The 24,164-nt window shown below is 40.0% G+C and overlaps 2 protein-coding genes across 8 annotated transcripts in view; both read left to right on the forward strand.

Moving 5' to 3' along the window:
- LOC125780332 (uncharacterized) overlaps positions 1 to 5,690 on the forward strand; it is a 273,793-nt gene extending 268,103 nt beyond the window's left edge. Inside the window, exon 3 of the transcript XR_007423738.1 lies at positions 5,511 to 5,690. The gene's annotated coding sequence lies outside the window, so the exon portion shown is untranslated. The remainder of the gene's footprint in view (positions 1 to 5,510) is intronic.
- A 272-nt stretch (positions 5,691 to 5,962) lies between these two features.
- Positions 5,963 to 23,835, forward strand: LOC105233223 (profilin). 7 transcript variants are annotated; one of them, XM_049462559.1, is made up of 5 exons: positions 5,963 to 6,186; positions 6,928 to 6,966; positions 7,031 to 7,227; positions 14,268 to 14,439; positions 16,667 to 16,898. In XM_049462559.1, exons 3-5 carry the CDS (start codon positions 7,117 to 7,119, stop codon positions 16,762 to 16,764), a joined length of 381 nt encoding a protein of 126 aa, XP_049318516.1. In that variant the 5' UTR covers positions 5,963 to 6,186; positions 6,928 to 6,966; positions 7,031 to 7,116; the 3' UTR covers positions 16,765 to 16,898. The 7 variants fall into 7 exon arrangements, with proteins under 7 accessions (XP_049318516.1, XP_049318518.1, XP_049318519.1 ...); XM_049462561.1 differs by having other exon boundaries at positions 5,963 to 6,071; XM_049462562.1 differs by having other exon boundaries at positions 6,029 to 6,190.
- Positions 23,836 to 24,164: the final 329 nt, after the last annotated feature.

Consider the following 24,164-nt stretch of genomic DNA (forward strand, 5'->3'; position numbering starts at 1 on the left):
AGTTGCTCGTGTGAAGGTAATGGGCGACAGCAAAAGAGAATCGCCCGAGAATTAGCAACTTTTGTCGCCTCGTGTAATAATAGACTTACTAACTTCCATGGTTTGCTAATATATATTTAGGCTGTGATTTAGAATAGCATCTCCCGATTTTTGGATTAAAATGGGCATGGATAAATTGATCCGAAACTCCTCTCTTCGCTTTCTGAGAGAGCCCATGATCTCACGGTTTGGTATGGCAACACTGAAAGTTCATGGGCTACGAATCAGGTGACAAGCAAAACAATGAACTGCCAGACAAAATCCCATTAAAAATAACTGACAAAATCAGTTCGTTTTATTTCATTGTGGAATACATAAGTAATTGTGTTGTGAAAATATAGTGTTTTTTTATTATTATCATTATTAAAATCATCGTAAATACATGTATATAAATATATTATGTTTTCCTAACGTATTATAGGAAAATGCCGAGAACTAAAAATAAGTGTGTGGTTGGTTGCGTAGGAGCGCGACGGTTTTTCAATTTCCCCAACAAGGAGAAGGATGGATCCAGTTTCGTAAATAATTTTAATTAGTAGAAAAATATAGTTATTTAGTGAAATTTAGAAATATTTTTTCATAAATTGTGCCTATTTTGATCTTGTTTTAGATGCAATTTATTGCATAATAAAAAATATATCATACTTGCGAAATATAATGTAATGTTACGAATTTACTCTTGCTAGTTTACTTTGTTAGGTTCGTATCTCTGGATTGACAAATAAAATCAACACTGTTTAATTTAATTCAACAACTCTTTATTTCACAACTCGTCTACACTATAGCAGTTTACTCTTAGCACTGATTGATTACGTTGGCGCTGCCACGGCTTATATAGCCACGCACTTCTCGCTGATGCCGACGTGTCCTTCTAGAATATCGCGTCTGGAAATTACCAGAACATACGGCTATACGGCGCCAGACGCAAGCAGACAGTCGCGGCGCCAGACTCAGCAATTGTTTACCTAGACAAGCAGACAGTGCGGCGCCAGATGTCTATTGTTTCGACGAGCAGACAGCCGTGGCGCCAGATGTCTACAACAAGACAAATGCTATTCCATATACCCACAGCTATTGTTCATAATCAGGGATGCATATAGTAATACAAATATAACTTAATACTACTTTTGTAACACTGCCCTCCACTAAAGCCTAATCGTCCCGATTAGGCACAAATCCTCTTGAACCAAATGGGGCGAGCCTCTCCAAATGTACTACTTTCATTTTACATCGTGCTTTTCCATTTCTTTGTATGCGGTATACCACGTCATTAAGTCGTTTCATCACCATATAGAGTCCTTCCCAGGCTGTCTGTAGTTTCGGGGACAAGCCTTTCTTTCGAAGTGGATTGTACAACAGGACCAGATCACCTTCTTCAAAACCTCTTGAATTTGCCGCTTGATCGAACCGGTCCTTCATCTTATTGCTCATCAGATGCGTATGCTGTCTTACCATTAGATGCAATTCATTCATTTCTTCCTTTAAGGCAGAACAATAATCTCCATCATTTCTTACAGCTGTAGGATTCGTTCCAAACTTAAGATCAGCAGGGAGTCGCAGATCAGATCCGAAAATAATCTTTGCTGGCGTGTAACCAGTTGTCTCGTGCTTCGCTGAACGATACGCCAGAAGGAACATCTGGATGCACTTGTCCCAATTCCGTTGATCTTTATCGACGATTTTCCGCAGATGTTCTTCGAGCGTTCGGTTGAATCTCTCTACCATCCCATCTGATTGTGGGTGTAACGCTGTTGTCCGTGTCTTGTGGATGCCCAATAATGTACAGACTTCTTGGAAAATGGAAGATTCGAAATTCCTGCCTTGATCTGAGTGTAATTCGACGGGCACTCCGAACCTTGTTATCCAATTTTCTACAAACGCTTCGGCTACTGTCTTCGCTTCCTGGTTTGGTAAGGCATATACTTCTGGCCATTTACTGAAATAGTCCATGACAACCAGTAGATATTTGTTTCCGGCCGTACTGGTTGGGAACGGACCTGCAATATCCATTGCGACTCGTTCAAATGGTGATCCCACGTTGTACTGTTGTAGCCTACCGCGACTTTTGGCTTTAGGACCTTTAGCTGCCATGCACTCTACGCAATTACTTATCCATTCTGCTATGGAATCTCGACAACCGATCCAGTAGAACCGTTGTTTAATCTTCTCTATAGTTTTTGTTATTCCAAGGTGCCCTCCACTAGGTCCATTGTGATATTCTTTCAATACTTTTGGGATCATGGACTTCGGTACTATGAACAGCAGACGAGAATGTTTGCCATCTTCGCTTTCCCAGGTACGATGAAGGTATCCATTAACGAGGTTTATGCTGTTCCATTGGGCCCAATATGCTTTTGCCGTTGGACTCTCGTTACTTATTTGTTCCTTTGGTGGTCGTACCCCATTTTCTTTGGCTATTATCAGTTTTGCAAGATCAGGGTCCTCCAGCTGATTAATTCTGATGCGGTGAGGAGTCCAATCATCTTCAGGTTCTATATTCAGTGATCGCACGTCGATTATACCTTCTTTTCCTTCTGATTTGGAGCAATGTTTAAATTCCAGTGGACAAGGGCGATGTGATAATGCATCCGCATTTTTGTGGTGAATCCTCTTTCGGTGTTCTGTTGGTTGTTTCCATTTTGATGGGTTTACTTTTATCTTGCAATTTCGGGCAAAGTGACCCGCTTTTCCACAGTTGAAACATCTGCCTGTTGTATTTACTCGCTGTGCAGCAATTGTCTTCAGAGTCTTCAATATTTCTTCCATCAGCGCCGGTTGTTCCATTTCAACCCTTTGTACTTTGAGTGCTGGTTTACTTAGTAGGGAAGCTGTTTCCTGTGTGAGGGCGTGCGAAACCGTTTCAGCAAACGTTCTTTTTGGCAATGCATATGTGGCGCGTTTGGTGTCCACATCACGAATTCCATTTATGAAGCATTGAATTTTTACCCTCTCAATGTATTCCACAGGTGCATCTGCATTTGCCAAATGAGCCAGTCGTTCGATTTCAGTTGCGAACTCTTGTAATGACTCGTTCATCTTCTGACCCCTATTTTGCAGTTCGATCTGGTATATTTGTTTCCGGTGCTCACTACCATATCGTCTTTCTATCGCACTCATCAATGCCTCATAGTTGTCCCGTTCACAGTCTGGAATAGTCTGAAGGATTTCTGCCGCAGGTCCTTTCAATGATACAAATAAGGACGCCACCTTGTCCGCTGCATTCCAATTATTGGCCATTGCTGTCTTTTCAAACTGAAGTTTGAAAATTTGAAAAGGAATACTTCCATCGAATGTGGGTGCCCTCAATCTTTGATTATTTGTTGATGGTGCAGGGCCATGTAGTTGCAGTTCTCGCACACGATTACTCAGTTGAAGAAATTCTGATCTTAAATTTTCTTCGTCATTTTTTATTGTGCTTAATTCGTCTTCAAATTTTGAAAATTTCTCTTGCACTTGTGTATTATTTTCTGTAATCTGTTGTACCAAACGCTTTTCTAACTGTGTATTATTTTCAGTTATTTGTTGTGTAAGGCGAGACTCTAACTGTGATGTATTTTCAGCTATTTGCGTTATTTGTTGTGCCAGACGATTTTCTGCCTGCACTGCATTTTCTGCATTTTCGGCTATTTGCTGTGCCACACGCTTTTCTGTTTGCACTGCATTTTCTGTTATTTGTGATATATTTTCAGCTATTATTTGCTTAAAAGCCACTAACAGCATGTTCATGTCTGCACTTGATGATGTTCGTTGTTCTTCTACTTTTTCTTCTACCTTTGTAGAAGTTTCTGGCCCATCAAATTCGAACTCGTCCACATTAATTCCATCCGCTTCCATTGCTTCACGTAATCGTGCCTGCAGATCCGCCTTTTGCCCGCTTATCGGCAATTTACGCTCCTCCAGTTCCTTTTTCAATTGCTGAATTCTCAATTCTCCGAATTTAACCATCTTGAATTTGGATTATTTGACAATCCCACTTCTGACACCAATTGTTACGAATTTACTCTTGCTAGTTTACTTTGTTAGGTTCGTATCTCTGGATTGACAAATAAAATCAACACTGTTTAATTTAATTCAACAACTCTTTATTTCACAACTCGTCTACACTATAGCAGTTTACTCTTAGCACTGATTGATTACGTTGGCGCTGCCACGGCTTATATAGCCACGCACTTCTCGCTGATGCCGACGTGTCCTTCTAGAATATCGCGTCTGGAAATTACCAGAACATACGGCTATACGGCGCCAGACGCAAGCAGACAGTCGCGGCGCCAGACTCAGCAATTGTTTACCTAGACAAGCAGACAGTGCGGCGCCAGATGTCTATTGTTTCGACGAGCAGACAGCCGTGGCGCCAGATGTCTACAACAAGACAAATGCTATTCCATATACCCACAGCTATTGTTCATAATCAGGGATGCATATAGTAATACAAATATAACTTAATACTACTTTTGTAACAGTAATTTAGTAAATAGTATTGTAATATTTAATAGATCCAATTTAATATGTTGTTTGGAGTAGCGTAGTAGATGTAAATATTACTATAATTATAAATTATAAGTACAAATAAATGTAATACTAGTAGAAAGTATAGTAAATACTAATAAATGTTGTGATTTTATTTTGTACCTATATGGGTGATATAGGCCTATAGGGGAACCGAGCACCCAAAACTAACTAACGTAACGCGCCTTTTGTATACCTCAGCGGTGGGGTGGAAATTACAAACTCCCAAAACATTTACTAAAAATTCCCTAACACATTTCTTCCATAGTGGCATCATTGGCAAATGTTATAAAAAATGTGGACTTTGACAGCGCTCTCTCGAATCAAAGAGTTTCGTATCAATTTATCCAAGAAAATGGGTATGTACGGATAGAGGAGGTCCTCCAGATCAAAAATATGAAATACACTATTTAATATAAAATAAATGGTTAGAAACGAATTAGTGACATGTTAGTGGATATAAAAGTTAAAAATATAACTGTAAAATTCATTATAAATGGTAGATACACGCATTTTAAATAGTTGAATTTTTGAACTTTTAATGCAAATATCTCAAAGACCACAAATCAGCGGCAACTATATATTGTTACAAAAAGTAGTATTAAGTTGTATTTGTATTACTATATGCATCCCTGATTATGAACAATAGCTGTAGGTATATGGAATAGCATTTGTCTTGTTGTAGACATCTGGCGCCACACTGTCTGCTCGTCTAGTTAAACAATTGCTGAGTCTGGCGCCGCGACTGTCTGCTTGCGTCTGGCGCCGTATAGCCGTATGTTGTGGTAATTTCCAGACGCGATATTCTAGAAGGACACGTCGGCATCAGCGAGAAGTGCGTGGCTATAGCCGTATGTTCTGGTAATTTCCAGACGCGATATTCTAGAAGGACACGTCGGCATCAGCGAGAAGTGCGTGGCTATATAAGCCGTGGCAGCGCCAACGTAATCAACCAGTGCTAAGAGTAAACTGCTATAGTGTAGACGAGTTGTGAAATAAAGAGTTGTTGAATTAAATTAAACAGTGTTGATTTTATTTGTCAATCCAGAGATACGAACCTAACAAAGTAAACTAGCAAGAGTGAATTCGTAACAATATGTATATTTTCTTAATATGGAGGACCTCTTCTATCCATACCCATTAACCTCGAAATCGGGGGATGCTTTTCTAAAATCTACCCAATATTTATGTTTGGAATATTTTTTTACTAAATTGCAATTGACGCAACATAATAAAAAACCAAATATTTCGTATTTGCTGGAGGGTTGTTTAGGAAAAATATATTTGATATAATCAATATCTAAGCGTTAAAAATGTCCAGTCTCCATTGACAATATTGCTAATAATACAGATTTTTAACAACTATATTAGTTGTCGAAATGCTCCGTGAAAGTCGCGTGTGGACAGGTGGTTATAATCATTGCAACACTGTTTGCCGACACGATAATGCCGACGTCAAAATAAAAACGAAGATTTGCGGCACTAATATAAATCATTTGCAATCGAACTGGTTGGAGTGTGTAAAAGTGAGTTGGTATTCCTTTTTTCTCGCTGGGAGATAAGAAATTAAAAAATTGTATGAAAAAAGAAAAGAACGAAACATAGAATACAATTTTGAGATTTAATAAGCTGTATTTGAAGGTTTGTAAGTTTATTAGCTTGGATTACCACTTATAAACTTAAATTTATTAGACGTTATTAAACAAAGTTAATATTTTCATTGCTATCTAAAATTTAATAAAAGTGGGTGATTGGTGTATTTTTTTTATTTTGGTGTTTGGAGAAATTCAAATTTTCCGAACTAAAAGTACACGAACAATAATACAACAATTATGTGAAGGGGTCGAGGTATTAAGAAATACTACGCTGACTCATCAGATGAGTTGATTTCCGTTCACTCATTTCAATTCGTAGAATGAATTGAGTGGAATGAAACGATAACGACGGCACTTCGGTCTTTGGTTGTCGGCAGTCCATAACGATGGCGACAGTAAAAATCTCTAAAATTTTCATTGCCTTTTGTTAGTGTTAGCGCGTCGGAAGGTTAGATTTATTTAAGAGCATCAAAAGGCTGGAATTCAAGAAAAAGGACGGTTATAAACGGCAGGTTTTCATTTATAGTTTTACGTTTTCAACTTCCTGAAATTTGGATTTTGAGTTCATTCTGTTATTTTAATATTGAATATAATATGAGATTTTGGTTAAAAAAATGTGAAAATTATTTAGAATTTTAAAAATAGTGATTTTGTGTACATATTTAGCGCATCATTATTATCGTCACGTCCATGAGAAATACCTTATACATTTATGGATATTAGTATACATACATATATGTATATATGTGACATAAAGATTGATCTCAAGTTTTTTTTTTTATTTTAGATTAAAAATAATTTAAAACCACTCATATAGCTACTACAGGTAAGGAGAAAATTTGGAAAGCAGTTGTTTTCGTTAAATTGCAATTTTTCTAAATTGATACAAGGTCACCCATTCTACAACGAATAACTTGACACAGAATACCTTTCAATATCAGAAAAAGCCACTACAGTCAACAACAAATACACTAAAATGAGCTGGCAAGATTATGTGGATAACCAACTTTTGGCCTCGCACTGTGTAACAAAGGCTTGCATTGCTGGACATGATGGCAATATTTGGGCTCAATCTAAGGGATTCGAGGTGAGTTTAGAGTAAATAATGATAACCGAATTGCTTTATCCAAAAAAACATATATTTTACAAATTCGGAAAAATATGCTTTATATATGCAGGGATGTGAGGGTGTGACCCAAGATAAAAAATATAACGTCTGTATAGAAGACAGGGTGTTAAAATGTAGATACCAAAATCAATTTACCGAGATACATACAGAAACATAAGAACGTATTTGAGTAACAGTTAGTCACATAAACACCCTTGTTCAGTTTATTTTAGCTCCTTATACATAAATTTCTCTGTATACAAGCACTCATACATATATATATATATATATATATATATAGTATGTATATATATATATATAAATATATATTATCCATATTCGTCTCGTAATTCGACATTCCATACTCTTACAAATAATTATATATCTATATAGCATTTTTACTCATGTCACTTAGAAATGTTATTTTAAATCGTTTTAATTTTAGGTTATGAAAAGTCCATATATAGGCAAAAATTGTGATGGAACATCTAGGATTGTGAATTTCGCGAATACCAATGTCCGATATTCGTTTTTTTGTTTTGTATCTGATTAGTTATTCGTTTGCCATGTCGAAATTTTTTTTTAAGTTAATTCGTAAGATATTTGAGTATTTTGTTATCGCACTTTTGCCGGCTTTAATTGTGTATGTATGTAGATAATTAAAAACTTTGAGTTGTTAGTCGCATAGTGTTTTCGTATGCACAACTGTGATGTGATGAATTGAACATTTTACACCATGGTTTGTTCTTTGGTTGCATGCAATACATACATATGTACATATGTATATGAAAGCAAAGATGCGTTTATAATGTACATATATTACTTCTTGTATACATATGTATATGTATATATTCACTTATAAAGGAGGAAGGTCATAATTTGTTAAATATATACATACATATATCATATTTTATCCATTAAGTCATTCGTACATAATGGTGCTTATGAATAGCCATATGAATATGTATGGTATTATTGAGGACTTTTTTATATTCGTCATATGTTATTCATTTCTCAATTTTCTTTTTCTTATCTTGTTTTTGATTGTCCTTTTCTTACATCGCACTTAACCATGTGAAGACACTCCCTATTCCCTTCGCTTTTGTATACAGTTCGCACATTTACACAACGTCTTATAATGTGAGAGTTTTTTTTTTACCTGGAAATGAAGGGAATGCTGAGCTATGAAGCAGCGGACATTATTATATGAACCTTGTTTGGGAGGGAAGGAATTGAATTTATTGGACATGCAAATGGGTAATTAGTGTCATGATGGGACTCATTGCATGCTGGATATAGGTGTTTTTATGTCGGGGTCTATTCTGGATAAGCAAGAGTTTCACCTGGTACAGTACACAAAAGGGATTTGGGCTAGGGGCACACGGTAACTCGAGCTCTTGTTCTGAAGGGGAGGTGTCTGTTCCTCCAAGTACGGCATTTGGCAGACTCGTAGCGTTCAGTAATGGGACCGCTCTTTAAATTTTTGTGGAAAGTGGTTAGGTGGAGCGAAGGGTGAGCCCTTCGTCTTTTTTCATCGGCAACAAACTACCGTGTTTGGGCATTAAGGGTTTTTTTGTGAGAATACAGTTTAAACATTTTGTTTTTAACATCACTAATGGAGTGGTTGTGTACCGTGATATAATTTAGATTTTCAATTAGAGACAATTTTTGTGACTTGAGACGATTATGCAATTCGTACGTGACAGTCATAAAAATCTGACAATTGAAAACGAACAGGTCCAATCAGCTCTTATGTTTCATCATTTAGAGAAATATGTCAATAACAAATATCGTTCGGGAAGGCCAGTGTCTACCCGTGATCGAACACAGGCCAGTGACCAAAGGCCTCGTTTGAGATATTCAAATTTCCGGGAGTGGATGGCATCTTTCCGGCGCTGTTACAACAGGGGGACCAGTTTTTACTGCCTCACCTGGTTCGGCTGCTGAGAGAGAGCCTCGCAATGGCGTACATCCCCGAAGGAGGACAGCGAAGGTGATCTTGATACCCAAGGTAGGAAGGAACGGCTACTCATTGGCGAAATCTTTCAGACCAATCAGTCTAACGTCTTTCCTACTAAAAACCATGGAGAAGATCGTGGACCAGGAAATAAGGATGAAAACGCTGAAGAGAGCATCGCTGCATGCGGCTCAGCATGCTTACAGAGTTGGCAGATCTACCAGTACTGCTCTGTACCAGTTAAAGTTAAGTAGATAGGGAGTTCACTGGAGAATGCGGAAGTGATGCTTTGCGCTTTCTTGGACATCGAAGGTGCCTTTGACAACACGTCTCACAGGAGTATAGCCAGGGCACTGGAGAAAAGGAATGTGGCAGCACCGGTGCGTAGATGGATAGAAGCCGTACTGCGCACCAGGGTTGCTGAGACCATAGTAGGAGATAAAAGAATTCGTCTCGGCACAACAAGAGGCTGCACACAGGGGGTGTGTTATCACCCTTGCTATGGAGTCTTGTCGTAGACGACCTCTTAGCTCTGCTAACGGACAATGGGATCCGCTGCCAAGGGTATGTGGACGATATTGTAATTATAGCCAAAGGTAAATATGAGGACACTCTTTGCGACCTAATACAAAGGGGTCTAAACCCGGCAAAGGGGTGGTGTAGGGAGGTTGAATTGAATATCAACCCCTCCAAGACAACCGTTTACGAGACGCAGGTCCCTACCCGGTCTATAGAATCTCACACTTGGGGATAGAGATGGCCAACAAGGTCAAATACCTCGGTCTCACGCTAGATTCTACTTTACAGTGGAAGCAGCATGTAAACCTGACCTCTTGGTCAAAGCAACAAAAGCTTTAATGGTGCGCAATCGGCTGTCGGGAAAGTCCTGGGGCTGTAAGCCAAGGATCGTTAGTCGGTTGTACACCATGATAGTGCGACCAATAATAACGTACTGGGCGGTGGCTTAGGCCTCAATAGCGTCGCAGACTTCGGTAAAGACCTAACTATCGAAGCTACAGCGGCTAGTCTATGTCTGCATAACGGGTGCAATGCGCACCTGTCCAACGGCAGCACTGGAGGTTCTGCTTGAACAGACTCTGCTTCATTTGGTTATCGGTCGGGCAGCCAAACACGCACTCTGCAAATAACGGCAGAGGGGTGTGGAAAAAGGCAAGGTAGTCTCGTCCCAGAGGATGGGAAAGATAAGTGGCAGCATACCATTGGCCCTCCTCCCGTGAGATAGCGCTATCAAAATTATTAACTTCAGGAAAAAGTTTAAGGTCATCCTCGGCAGTAAAGACGCGTGGAACGATTCCAACCTCGAACATATGATGAGGAACAGCACGTTGAGGTGGCACACCGATGGCTCGAAAATGTCGGAGGGAATCGGCGTAGGGATTGTGAGCCCACGCACTAAGCTCTCCATACACATGTGAGAGTTCCCGAGTATTTTGCAGGCAGAAGTTTTTGCCATTAGCCGGTGTATTGAAATAAGCCTCCATCGCAACCGCAATGAGCGATAGCCATTCTCAGCGATAGTCAAGCGACGCTAAAAGCGATCTCTTCTTACGAGATCAAATCGCTACTAGTGCAGGGAAAGGCTGAACAGCCTTGTGGAACGAAAGCAGGTTCACATAATCTGGGTGCCTGGTCACAGAGGTATAGCCGGTAACAAACTGGCGGACTAGCTCGCCCGTTCAGCAGCCTCCACTAAGATGGTAGGACCCGAACTCCTTACGGGGGTGGGTCCCAATACTATGAAGCAGCTGCTCCGCAAGGAAGAAGGAGTGGGCAGGGATGAGCATTGGCCACAAACTGACGGTGTGAGACATGCCAAGTTGCTAATGGGAGGGTGCAACTCGAGAGGGTTCAAAGCTGTAATAAACCTCGCCAGGAACAAGCTCAGGCTACTAGTCGCATGGTACACTGGCCACTGCAAACTGAATAGGCATCTGCATAGCATGGGCCTATCCTCTTGCGCTAACTGCCGGTTCTGCGACAGGGAGCCGGAAACCCCGGAGCATCTGCTGATCGACTGCACAGCAATCTGTAGGTGCAGGATTAAGGCCCTTGGATCGATGTTTCCGGATAGGGATCGCATTGCCTCATTAGCACCCGGTAAGCTATTGGATTTCATTAATGCGCTGGGGCTAAGTGAGTCAATGTGAGTCAGGAGAGGGCACAATAGATCAAAGGTCGCGGTGCATTCCTCATCTTTCAATCAATCCGTCAACAAATATTAAATTTTCTACAATATTGTCAAAAAGCATAATTACCAATAAAAGTAGAAATACATTTTGACTATGTTTCAGAATATTTACGAAATTTATGTGAAATTTATCTATTTTTAACTTTTTCGTAGTTGAATTGCTTACAAAATATGTATAAAAAACGACAATCGATTAATATCTATTATGATCTCTATTCACGATATTCAAAATGGCAAGCAGGAGTTCATTTTAGTTTTGTGAACTACTATCAGGTCAATTTTGAGACATTTTGTGATTAAAGGAAGAGACTGTGTAGTGTATAGTAACTAGTCACAAATTGAAACTTTACCTAAAAATGTCTCAAAAATAGTGAATAGAGACTGCTTTCAGAATTCCGCTATAAACCTCGCATCACGTCAAACATAGTGACGGTTCATACACTTCGCTTTTACTCGTTCGGTGTGTAATAGCTCATAACATAAAAAATAAAATAATCAAATCAGTACAATTAATCTAACCTTCAAAATGTTTTGAAAATAACGTCAAATTTCAACGTAAGCACGTGTTTCAATGAAACATTAAAAAGGCAGTGTTTGAGAACTCAGAATATATATTCACTTCAAACGTAAAAATACGAATATTTTTTAACAAATAAAGTAGAAGTGAACAAAATATTTTTTATTTGTGTAATTACTTAAAACAAATTTTGTTTTGTTTGCTTAAGAGGTCGTGGGCAGCACTATACACTTGATCACAGAAAATTAATTTTAAATTAGGGGAAAGAAGGAAAATTTTTACACTCGTCCTCTGCAAAAATGATTTCGAACGCCATAAATTATAAAGAAAAGCCGGAAAACAATCAGCAAGTCGGACCTTTTTAAATTGGCTAGGCAGATAAATTAGTGATATGACTGTAGGGAGTATGAAAGATTGTAAGGAGTTTACAAAGACACGTACACTCAGCGAAAAAAAAACCCACGCAGTCGAAAATTTTCTAATATTCCTATTTTTAACTGTCACTGTTTGCTCAAAATTCACTAGTTGTCTTATTTAGCTGTTTTGTCATGTGACTACATTATTTTACCTTTATTTTTAAAACCGTTAGCGTCCGCACGTGTTTATTACAGAATTTGCGGTTTTTTCTTTTGGATCAGTTGTGAAAACAAGTTAAGCTGAACATGGTGGTGTCAACAAAAAAGAAAGCAGAAATCGTAGCTTTATATAAAAAAAATTATCCAAAGGTCAAAAAGCTCGTGAAATAGGCATAAGAGATTGGAACGTGCGTATTATAATTAAAAATTATACGTATTTTAATTGAATAACTCGAAAAAACGGCAGTGGTCGTCAGAAAACAGTAAAACCTCGTAAAAAACGACAAATTAAACGGGTGTGCATTAATGATCGCTTTCAACATGCTGGAACAATCAATGCGACATTTTACGAAACCACTGGGGTAAAAATAACTACAAGTTCTATACAAAATGTGTTGAATAATCTTGGATTCCGAGCGCGACGTCCAGCCAAAAAGCCACTTCTCATTATACGAATGAAGAAATACCGACTAGAGTGGACAAAATTACACAAAACTTGGACTACATCAGATTAGGGAAATGTTACTTTTTCTGATGAGTCGAAATTTAATTTGTTAGGACCCGACGGAATGCCTCAGTGCGTCGTAGGAAAGGGGGGCGTTTTTTGGAAAACTGTGTTTGGCCCACCGTAAAGCATTCGCCTTATTTAATGGTGTAGGGAGCTGTAACCAAGTTTGGGTTTGGACCGCTAATTATTCTAAAAAGATCTGTGAATGCCAAAATATAAATTGGAATTTTGAGAGAAGGAGTTTTGCCAACTATTGAACAGCTGTCCGAACACGCCCAAAAAGTTTATTTTCAGGATATTTCAGCCCCTTGTCATAGAGCCAAAGCGGTAACCAAAGCACAAAAATATTGAAATAGATTTTTCACTAATTTATTACAAACACTTACAGGTTTCAAAACAAAAAGATTTTTATGGAATAGGGTCTCTCACGTGGCCAGGAAACAGTTCAGATCTCAATCCAATTAGTATTATTTGTGCAAAATGATGGTCAAAATGATAAGAGAAAAGCATTGTTGAAGCTGTGCGGAATGAATAAATTAATTAAAATTATCTTCAACGTTTTTTTGAATCCATGCCTAAACAAATAGCCGAGGTTATTAGGAGGAGGGGGTGTTCTACAAAATACTAAGAATTTTTTTATACAAAATATGTTTTTTTGATTCGTTATGTATTCTAATGAAAAATAAAAATCATATAAAATATAAAATATGTAAATAACTTGTTTAAAAATTACATTATTGTTCATAACAAAATTTACTTCTGTGGTTTGTTATGTGTGTGTTTTTACATTTTTATCTATAACAAGTGTTAAACTATCAGTTTTTTATATAAAAATGCTTGAAACATAAACTAAATAAAAGTGGTTGACCCTCAAAGAAAAATGTTTATCTTAGAATAATATGAATCCAAGTTTTGCGCTAAATAAAAGCACTTTGTAGAGTGCGTGGGTTTTTTTTTTTCGCTGAGTGTAAGTATCCGAAGTAAAAAAAAAACGCTTTTCACGAAAATTGTGAAAAAATATATCCGTTTAAAATTGAAAGATTTAATATATGTAAATTATATAAAATAGGGGTTTTTTGGTTACCACCAACAAGTTGATCACAGTGGTATTGTGTTCCCATATAAACAATGAATTTACTTTTCTGTTAGTTACACTAATCGAGAAATTTGAATGGAAAATCGTGGGAATCCAATCTTTTTTATGATTTGATTTAGTTTGAAGAGAAACAACTTCATTTTGTTTATATTTGCAGGTAACGAAGGAAGAATTGGCGAAATTAATCGCAGGATTTGATCAGCAAGACCTGCTCACGAGCAATGGTGTTACATTAGCTGGTCAAAGGTACATTTACCTTTCTGGTACAGATCGTGTAGTCCGCGCTAAGTTGGGACGCAGCGGAGTGCATTGCATGAAAACTACACAAGGTAATAAATTTGCTTACCCGATTGGTTACATGTACAACCAGCTTAAGGAAAATAATTTTAATAACTTCAAAGGATTAAAGTTTACAGAAATATCAATTATATTTAAATTAAGCGACTGCTGATTTTATGCCAACTCGCAACCTATTAGATATTTCGAGTTAAAAAATAAGTTTACTTCAAACATGTTTGATACTAAACTGTACTGCTACGGTTGTACTGCTATAAAGTTTTTTAAATCCAGTAATATGTATATCATACACTTGGGATACACTTAAAATACCGAATTTCAAAATTCCGACACATCAAAATTCAGACAAACTTTAACCCTTTCAGCCCCAAAGGACTTTTTAAACGATGTCAAACATATATAGAAGTTGCTTATAAGCAACTTTGGGGCTAAAAGGGTTAATCATGATCATGAGGTTAATCTATAAGATGTGTATTTTAAAGAAGTTTTTGTGTATTTGACTTTTTAAACGATGTCAAACATATTTAGAAGTTGCTTATAAGCAACTTCGGGCTGAAAGGGTTAAATATGCAGCTAAATCAAAATACCGACAAATTAAAATACCGACAAACCAAAATGCCGACATGTGAAAAATATTTTATCTTGGCGGCCTTTTTTCTATCGAAGCACAGAAAGAGAATTTTACTGACTAAGGCTGAACCCACACCGGGTTAGTCAAAAACGTTTGACTAATAAGATATAAAAACGTCTTGTGTTCTAACCCAAACTAAGCGAAGTTCAATACGACATTTTGTCTTTTTGTCTCGCTTAGTGTGCTTTGAAATAAAACGAAAAAAAGAAGGACGAATATTTTCAATAAATGAGTTTTGTGAACGAAATGAAAGAATGGGGTGTGGGTCCGTACAACCATAACCACGATTCAGAAAATATTACACATTTGATTTCTGAACTGAGGATGCATCCGAGAAAATTTCGAAATTTAACAAGGATGCAAGTGTCAACATTCGAATATTTGCTGTATTTAATAAAACATTTAATTTTTAAGCAATATAGAAACTACCGCAAAGGCATAACTTCTGTAAAAAGATTAGTTAAAACATTTTGCCTATAAAAACAACGGTGCAGCTATAAGCAACGAAACGTGTTTTTTTTTGGTCTTGTCTTGTCTGTTTCATTCGGTGTGTGTTGCGTCGAAGCTCAGCATTTGTTGTTCGGCAACAAAGACGATTTTGTCGCATTTGGTGTATGTTGGCTGTATAAAAATACATAAGAAGTTCGACAACAGCTCTTCAAACAAGTCAAAGCCCGAACATGCGTTTTCGTTTCGTCTTGTTCGGTGTGGGTTGTCACATATGAAGTGGGCAGTTCTCGTATGAGACCAGAAAAACTGTTTTGACTAACCCGGTGTGGGTTCAGCCTAAGGGGTATGACTCGCACCTGTGACGCAACTAAGTTCCGACAGGTACTGAACGCCATTCACAGTGGAGCTATCAACACCTGTACCGACTCTCTTCCAGTGAATGGTGTTCTTGGAGTCAAATCACCACCCATCGTAGACGAAGAGCTCGAGTTGCCGCGAGAAACGCGAGTCACCCTAGGGGAGCTTCGTTCTGGATACTTTAGTAGGTTAAACTCCTACTTGTCCAGAATAAACCCCGACATATCCAATATATGTCCTGCCTGCAATGAGTCTCCGCATGACGCTGGCCCCCTCTTTGCATGTCCGACCGAAACAGCACGTTTCCTGAGCCTTCCGCTAGATGATGTCGACAACAACCTGGATAACCCTTACCATCCTGGGGAATTGATATACCGTTAAAAAAATAACAACGACACCTTTTATTGATTTGTCGGTCTTTTGACTGTGGGATTCTAAATTTAAATTAACATTTCACTATTCTTATGAGTCGTGTTTTACTTTGTCCCTATTTAAAATTTTCGTAATAAAATAATATTTGGAGCAAATTTTCTCAACTTTAATTGCAAATCTCAATTATTATTTTTATGTTTTGGTTTTATCATGAACAATTAATGTCTGTTGATCATAAAAGAATAAATTATTATGCTCTCTTATTTTAATAAGTCTTTTTGGTTTAGAAATAGGTTTAATAAAGAAAATGAATACTCATAAAAACCTTGAAGTTTCGAAAAACCTTCCTAAGTTAAGTTATCTTCAAGCCACTTCTAAATGTCATACAATTATTTTCTGCATAAAATATATCCTGTCCGATTTCATATTTATAATTTCTTCTTTTTTAGCCGTAATCGTTTCTATTTATGAGGATCCTGTTCAACCTCAACAAGCCGCATCTGTTGTAGAGAAGCTTGGAGATTATCTGATTACTTGCGGGTACTAGGAATAATCCATAATAATAAAAGTAATAATTAATAATAAACAATAAAATCATTAAAGCATTAAAAAATATCTTCTATAAAATCTATTTTGGAATAATTTCATACGAAAAAATAAAGCCGCAGTAAATAAAACTAATATTCAAGTAAAATTTTTTACATATGTATCTATATAAATTAAGATGGAAGAATAGAATACGAAAATTATTTCTCTTAATTTTTTAACAAAAAGTATGCATAAATAAAACACGTATAAAGAGGGAGCATTTACATCTTTTTTAATATGTTTGAAGCTTCATGAAAATTTGGTTTCATTCGTTTATAATGATTTTGGTTTTCGAGCGGGAAAAGTAGAGTGCTGTTGTTGTAGCGACAGAAAATATTCCTGATTTCAAGGCTTGGTGCCGTACCGACAGTCCTTGGTTGGATAAAAATCCGGGTCCGTTTCGGTTACTTAGACCGACTATCGTGGGAACGGAGAGAAAAGAGAGTTATTAATAAATTTAGTATAGAAACTATCGAATACGGGGTTAATATATAAGTAGCTGATATAGAAGGTTTCTCTAGATAAATATTCTATAGTTTTGACCACTGACCTATGGTTTTTAATATATTTCTTTAAATACAAAGGGTTAACCATTTCAAACTTATCTACTTTTTTAAAGAAAATACACAGAAACTTCACATTCAGTAAGGGATGTTTTTAATAATTCAAAGGAGCATTCTTTGGCATTTTGAAGATTATCTAAAGTTCGCCGTGGATACGTCTCAGATGGTCCATCCGTTGGGTCCAATTTTCGATGATTCGTTTGAGTATTTCGACTGAATTTTAAATTCCAAAACGGCGATCGAGCTGTGAAAAATGTCAGTCGAGGAAGAACGCAAAATAACAAATGTGATAGTTATCCGCGAATTACGTCAACTAAGATTATTGAAAATGTAAATATTGTATTTTGTTAATTGCAGTCGCACATCTCCAGTGCTACCAATCACATTGAGCCATACCATATAGTGTTGGAAAGGTGAGATTTTAAGCTTCATTTAAATTAAATACGGGGAAGTTGAAAAAAGTTACAGCTGTTCAAAAAAGAATGAACGTAATGAAGAAATTCGCTATATTTTGAAATTTTTGTTTAAAAAAGGGAAGAATGCCACGCAAGCCACCAATGAAGTTTTAGAAGTTTACGAAGACGATGCTGTATCAGTTCGTATAGTACAACAATGGTTCTCTCGCTTCCGTTCTGGAGAAATTTCGACTTATACTGATGAAATAATGTCTAGCGGCAAAATGGCAATAAGTGATCGACTAAAATGGTACATATTTGTTTATTTATTTATTATTATAAATAGAAAAAAAATAAGTTGGAAGTTTGAATAGAAATACTATTTCAACTGCCCAATATCTAGTAAAATAACTTGCTTGAAGATAAGAGCTGCAAATTTAACTTGGCTTTTAAACAAACACTCCAAATTTAGCCTAGACAATAAAGTGCTTTTATATAATGCAGTCATAAAGCTGATTTGGATGTATGGCATGTAACTGCAACTCATATTGCTATAATACAAAGGTTGTAATCGAAAATGCTTAGAACAATCAATTGATGAGGATCTTGGTATTCCTATGATAAAGAAAGACAGCAGAATGAAATATTTATTTAAGCTCCGATGTCACCCAAACCCATTGGATAATGCTTTCGTATATTTCTACGATCAAACACGCCTAAAAAGAAGAGATATGCCTGCGTATTAAAGAGCAACGTTTCACCAAAACAGCTCGAATCACTTGCTTCAGGTTGTCTAGTTTTTAAATGGATATAAATTTTATAAGTTATTGACAGGTTTTTTAAAAAAACTACTACTATTGACTAACTACTAAAATTATTGAGGGAACATAACTCCAGCCTGCCGAATGGCAGTGAAAGTACAACGCCGGGAGAAAGCGAACCCGATTCCCCAATCGATGACGGTGGAGCAGACGTTCCATTGCTCGACCATAAAGAAGTTCGAATAGCAATTACCCATCTGAAGAGCAACAAAGAAGCGAGGGCCGATGGATTGCCGACCGAGCTATTCTTTGTAAAATATGTTGGTCGAAAGCATGCCCAACGATTGGAATTCAAATGTGCTCTGCCCAATCCACAAAAAGGGGGATCCCACAACGGCGGGGGCCGATGGAACACGGCGGCGAAGAATTGATAAGGAGAATGCATCAGCTTTTTATAGAATATGGTCGGACGAAAGCATGTCCGACGATTGGAATTTAAGTGTGCTCTATCCAATCCTCTCTCTCTTCTTCAACATCACATATAAGGTTTTACCGAGCGCACAGTGCATTATATTAAAGCCTATCGTCAACAAACTGATTGGAGCTTACCAGTGTGACTTCACGCCTGGAAAATCAACAAAACATATTATGTTACATACCCTGCGGCCAAAAAATAAGGCATTTGAATTTAAACTGTGCGAGTCGAAGGATTTGGAGAATTATTTTTTTTTTAGGTTGGTAGTACTGTCAGTCACATTTATGTCAAATTTCATGTCAAAATATTCATTAGTGTTTGAGATACGTGTGGTTTTGTGAGCTGCTAAAAGTGAGTTTTTTGTTTTTTGCGATGTCGAAATTTGTTGAGCAAAGAATTTGCGTTAAATTTTGTTTATGGAATCAATTTTCTGCTGCGGATACGTTGAGGATGGTGCAGAAATCCCTTGGTGATGAGGCTATGTCTAAAAAAATGTTTACAAGTGGTATAGTGAGTTCCAAGCCGGCCGTGAACGTGTCGAAGACGAAGAGCGTCCAGGGCGACCATCAACCTCAACTGACGAAGCTCACGTTCAACACATCAAAGATTTGGTGTTGGAAAACCGTCGATTAATAATTAGAGACCTTGCTGATGAAGTTGGCATATCGAAAGGCCAGCCAATACCATTTTGAAGGAAGTTTTGGGCCTCAAGCGCGTCAAATCTCGACTGGTACCGAAAACATAGAATTTTTTGGAAAAAAGGCGTCGCGTTGAAGTGTGTGAAACGATGCTTTCCGATTACCAGGGTGTCATGAATTGCATTATAACTGGCGATGAGACTTGGATCTGTGCTTACGACCCCGAAACAACCGATCAATCGAGCGAATATCGTGCCAAAAGAGAGCCGAGACCACAATTCCCACGACAGCCGGTTCTACGCACCGGAATTGACTCGGATTTTATCCGACCAAGGGCTGTTCTCTCGGCGATCTAACCCCGTTTGGATCGGTGAGTATTAATCTGTGTTTGTCGTCCTTAGAGCAACGCCTTGCAGCAGGGTTGCTCCGTATCCTCCTGACTCGTGCTGGCATTGAGTCCAACCCGGGCCCGGAGAATTTTTTCTGCTGCGTCTGCGCTAAAAGGCTCCATCCAAACTCCACCTCGGTCAGGTGCAATACATGCAATGGATGGAGCCATCTTAAGACCTGCTCAGGCCTTAAGACCCACAGGGAGTGGACCACACGTTACGTGGCCCCGTGTTGTCTGCGCAATACTGCGATACAAGCCTCTACGGCTGTGCAACCTGCACACTGTTCGCGCGCCGCGCCGCCACTCAATCACAGTGGCCAACAAAGGACCTCTACGGTCAGGAGCTCAAACAGGCAACACAGCTCCCACTCTGACTTGTCCCCCCCCAACCTTCATCCCGCTCCAATCCTCGTGCGAGAACCAATCAGCAACTCTTGGTTCCTCGCACAGTCTGTTCCGTGTGTCAGACCGTCATACGTCGGAACGTCGCATCAGTTAAGTGCAATTCCTGCACTGGCTGGTGCCACTTCCCGACGTGTTCCGGCCTGCGCACCACACGTGAGTGGAGTGTCACCTACGTTGCCCCATGCTGCAGGAGTCTGCCCCCGCAACTCACAACAGTGGCGTCGCCAACCAACACCCCAGTGCGACAACCGCCCCCGCGGGTTCTGCAGCTGCAACAACCACCACCAACACGTCACTCCCTCACCCCCAGGATCATTCACGGACACCCGCGACAAACGAGACTACTTCAATTCAACTGCAACGGACTCCAGAGCAAGATCGAGGAGATAGTTGCACTCATGAATCGGGAACGTATATCGATAGCTGCGGTCCAAGAAACCAAGCTCAACAGCCGCTCAGACCTTCTGAGTTGTGCAGGTTTCAACATCATTCGTAAAGATCGCGAGCGAGATAATGGTGGTGGCCTAGCCTTCATATTGCACAACACCGTGCAGTATCGTCAAATCGATGAAGACATCGACACTATCCGGTCAGGCGATGTCGAGCTCGAAATATTTAATATATACATTCCCCCAGTTACATGTTGCCCTACAGGATATCACCCGAATATAGGCGCGCTACTTCGTGGTGAAACCCGTTTGGTACTAGGCGACTTTAACGCGCACCACGATCTTTGGCATTCCTCCCTGTCAAACGATCGTAGGGGAATGGAGCTGGCGGAACAGATTGACGATTCGACATTCTACACAATGAATGACGAAGCCCCCACCAGAGTTATGGGCACCTGTAATAGCTCGCCGGATATTACCATTGCTAGCGGTGGCCTGATAAACAGCATAACCTGGCGACCTATGCTAACTCTTGCATCAGACCATCTGCCCATAATTATCTCGATCGAGAAGCCTCTCGATTTCGTTTCTGTGGACAACCGTACCTTCATTAACTTCAAAAAAGCTAATTGGGTCGGCTTCACAGAATTCACTGAGAGCACCTTCAACGCTCTACCCATTCCTACGGACGTATGCGTTGGCGAACGTCAATTCCGCAAGGTGATCGCAGCAGCTACTGCTCGCTTCATCCCGGCTGGAAGAATTGCGGAAATCCGCCCCAATTTCCCAGCCGAAGCAGCTGTCTTAGCTAATGAGCGCGACACCTTACGCCATGCCGATCCCGGGGATCCCCGAATAAGGGATCTCAATTTGGAGATTCGGCGAAAGGTAAATCAACATAAGCGGACGAAATGGATAGAGCACCTGAAGTCCTGCAACCTCTCCACCGGTGTGAGTAAGCTTTGGGCTACTGTCAAAGCTTTGGCTAATCCGAAGAGACACGACGACCGAGTTGAAGTTCAATTCAATGGTCATGCCTCTTCGGACTCGAAGAAGTGCGCGAGCTATTTTAGCCGGCAGTTTACACTGCACCCTTCGGTAGACAAGGCCAAGAGATGTGTTAACCGACGGCTGCGCAAAATGCCAAACAACTGCGCGCCACTTACTTTCACCGATGAGGAGGTTCAGGGTGTCATCAACAAGGCAAAATCCTCCAGATCCATCGGCCCAGACGGAATCAACATGCTAATGTTAAAGCATCTAGGCTCGACGGGAGTAAAATATCTCACCAAGGTCCTCAACCTGTCGCTCACCACTCTTCAAATACCCGATGTGTGGAAAGTCGGAAGAGTGGTCCCACTACTGAAACCTGGGAAACCCGCCAACAAAGGGGAATCTTATCGACCGATAACTCTCCTCTCCCCAGTAGTGAAGACACTAGAGGCCTTGTTACTCCCGACCTTCACTCACCACCTGAGCCTAGCCAGCCACCAGCATGGTTTCCGCAAAGTGCACAACACCACCACAGCACTTAGCGTCATAAACGCCCAGATAGTGCGTGGCCTCAACCAGAAACCACCCTGCGAAAGAACGATCCTCGTAGCGTTGGACCTGTCAAAAGCTTTTGACACGGTCAACCACACAACGCTACTGCAGGACATTGAAAAAACCACTCTCCCTCCAGGGCTTAAGAGGTGGACCATGAACTATCTGAACGGTCGTCAGTCATCCGTACTATTTCGAGGAGAAACAGGGGGTTCCGCAGGGTGGTGTCCTCTCCCCGTTACTGTTTAATTTCTATATCTCGAAACTCCTACAACCACCAGAGGGGGTCTCCATAACCTCGTACGCTGATGACTGCACGATATTGACGTCGGGCAATGGAATCGATGGCATGTGTTCGAAAGTGAACAGCTACCTCTCCGACCTTTCTCGTTTCCTCACTGCACGGAATCTCCAACTTTCCCCCGCCAAATCCACAGCGACCATATTCACAAACTGGACGAAGGAGTATAGACTTGAGCTTGATATTGCAGTCGATGGCGTCAAAATTCCGACTGTCAATAACCCTAAAATTTTAGGCGTAACCCTTGATAGTCTATGCTCCTTCTCTCCCCATACAACCGCGATTATCGCCAAAGTACAGAGCCGCAACAAGATCCTCAAGTCGCTAGCCGGCAGCACATGGGGAAAAGACAAAGAAACGTTGTTGGCAACTTACAAGGCAATCGGCCGGCCGGTCCTCAACTACGCAGCACCGATATGGTCGCCTGGATGCAGTGGCACGCAGATGAGGAAACAACAGACCTGCCAGAACACAGCACTCCGGACTACGACGGGATGTCTCTTGATGTCTCCCATCGAACACCTCCATAGTGAGACGCGCATGCTTCCTGTAAAGGAGCATAATGAACTCCTCTCCAGGCAGTTCCTGCTGGGATGTTTCCGTAGGAATCACCCTTGCGGCCATCTGCTTGGAGCGGAGCCGCCTCCTAGGAGCATCAAGAGGTCATTCCTCGACTACGTCGACGACATCGTACAGTACGCCGACCGAACTTTGGACGCTACAGACTTCAGACAGGCACTGACCGCCATTCACAGTGGAGCCATTAACACCTTCACCGACTCCCTTCCCGTGAATGGCGTTCTTGGAGTCAAAGCACCACCTATTGCAGATGAAGAGCTCCAGTTGCCGCGAGAAACGCGAGTGACCCTAGCGCAACTTCGTTCTGGATATTGTAGCAGGTTAAACTCCTACTTATCCAGAATCGACCCCGACATACCTAATGTATGTCCTGCATGCAACGAGTCTCCGCATGACACTGGCCACCTCTTTGCATGCCCCACAAACCCAACCCATCTAACACCTTCCTCCCTTTGGTCCGACCCCGTCGAAACAGCGCGTTTCCTGGGCCTACCGTTAGATGACCTCGACGACAACACAGATAACCCTTACCATCCTAACGGGGATTAGCGTATCCGTTAAAACAACAACAACAACAGAGCCGAGACCAAAAAAATCGCGCCAAAGTCGCTCAAAAATCAAGGTCGTGCTGACTGTTTTCTTCGATTATCGTGGTGTTGTGCATTATGAATTCCTTCCAACCGGTCGAACTGTCAACAAGGAATATTATTTGAACGTTATGCGTTGTTTGCGTAACGCTATCCGCCTAAAAAGGCCGGAACTGTGGAAAGACAATTCTTGGTTTTTACACCACGATAATGCACCATCCCATAGAGACAATAGACAATAGAATTAATTGAGGTATGCACTGCGACCTTGGGTCTATTGTGCCCTCTCCTAACTCACAGGAACTCACCAAGCCCCAACAAATCGATAAA

This window comes from Bactrocera dorsalis, chromosome 1 (genome assembly GCF_023373825.1).
Source record: "Bactrocera dorsalis isolate Fly_Bdor chromosome 1, ASM2337382v1, whole genome shotgun sequence".
NCBI classification, from domain to species: domain Eukaryota; kingdom Metazoa; phylum Arthropoda; class Insecta; order Diptera; family Tephritidae; genus Bactrocera; species Bactrocera dorsalis.

Coding starts and splice junctions, on each gene's coding strand:
- LOC105233223 (XM_049462558.1), top strand. CDS start 20,832: ATGAATCGGGAACGTATATCGATAGCTGCGGTCCAAGAAACCAAGCTC.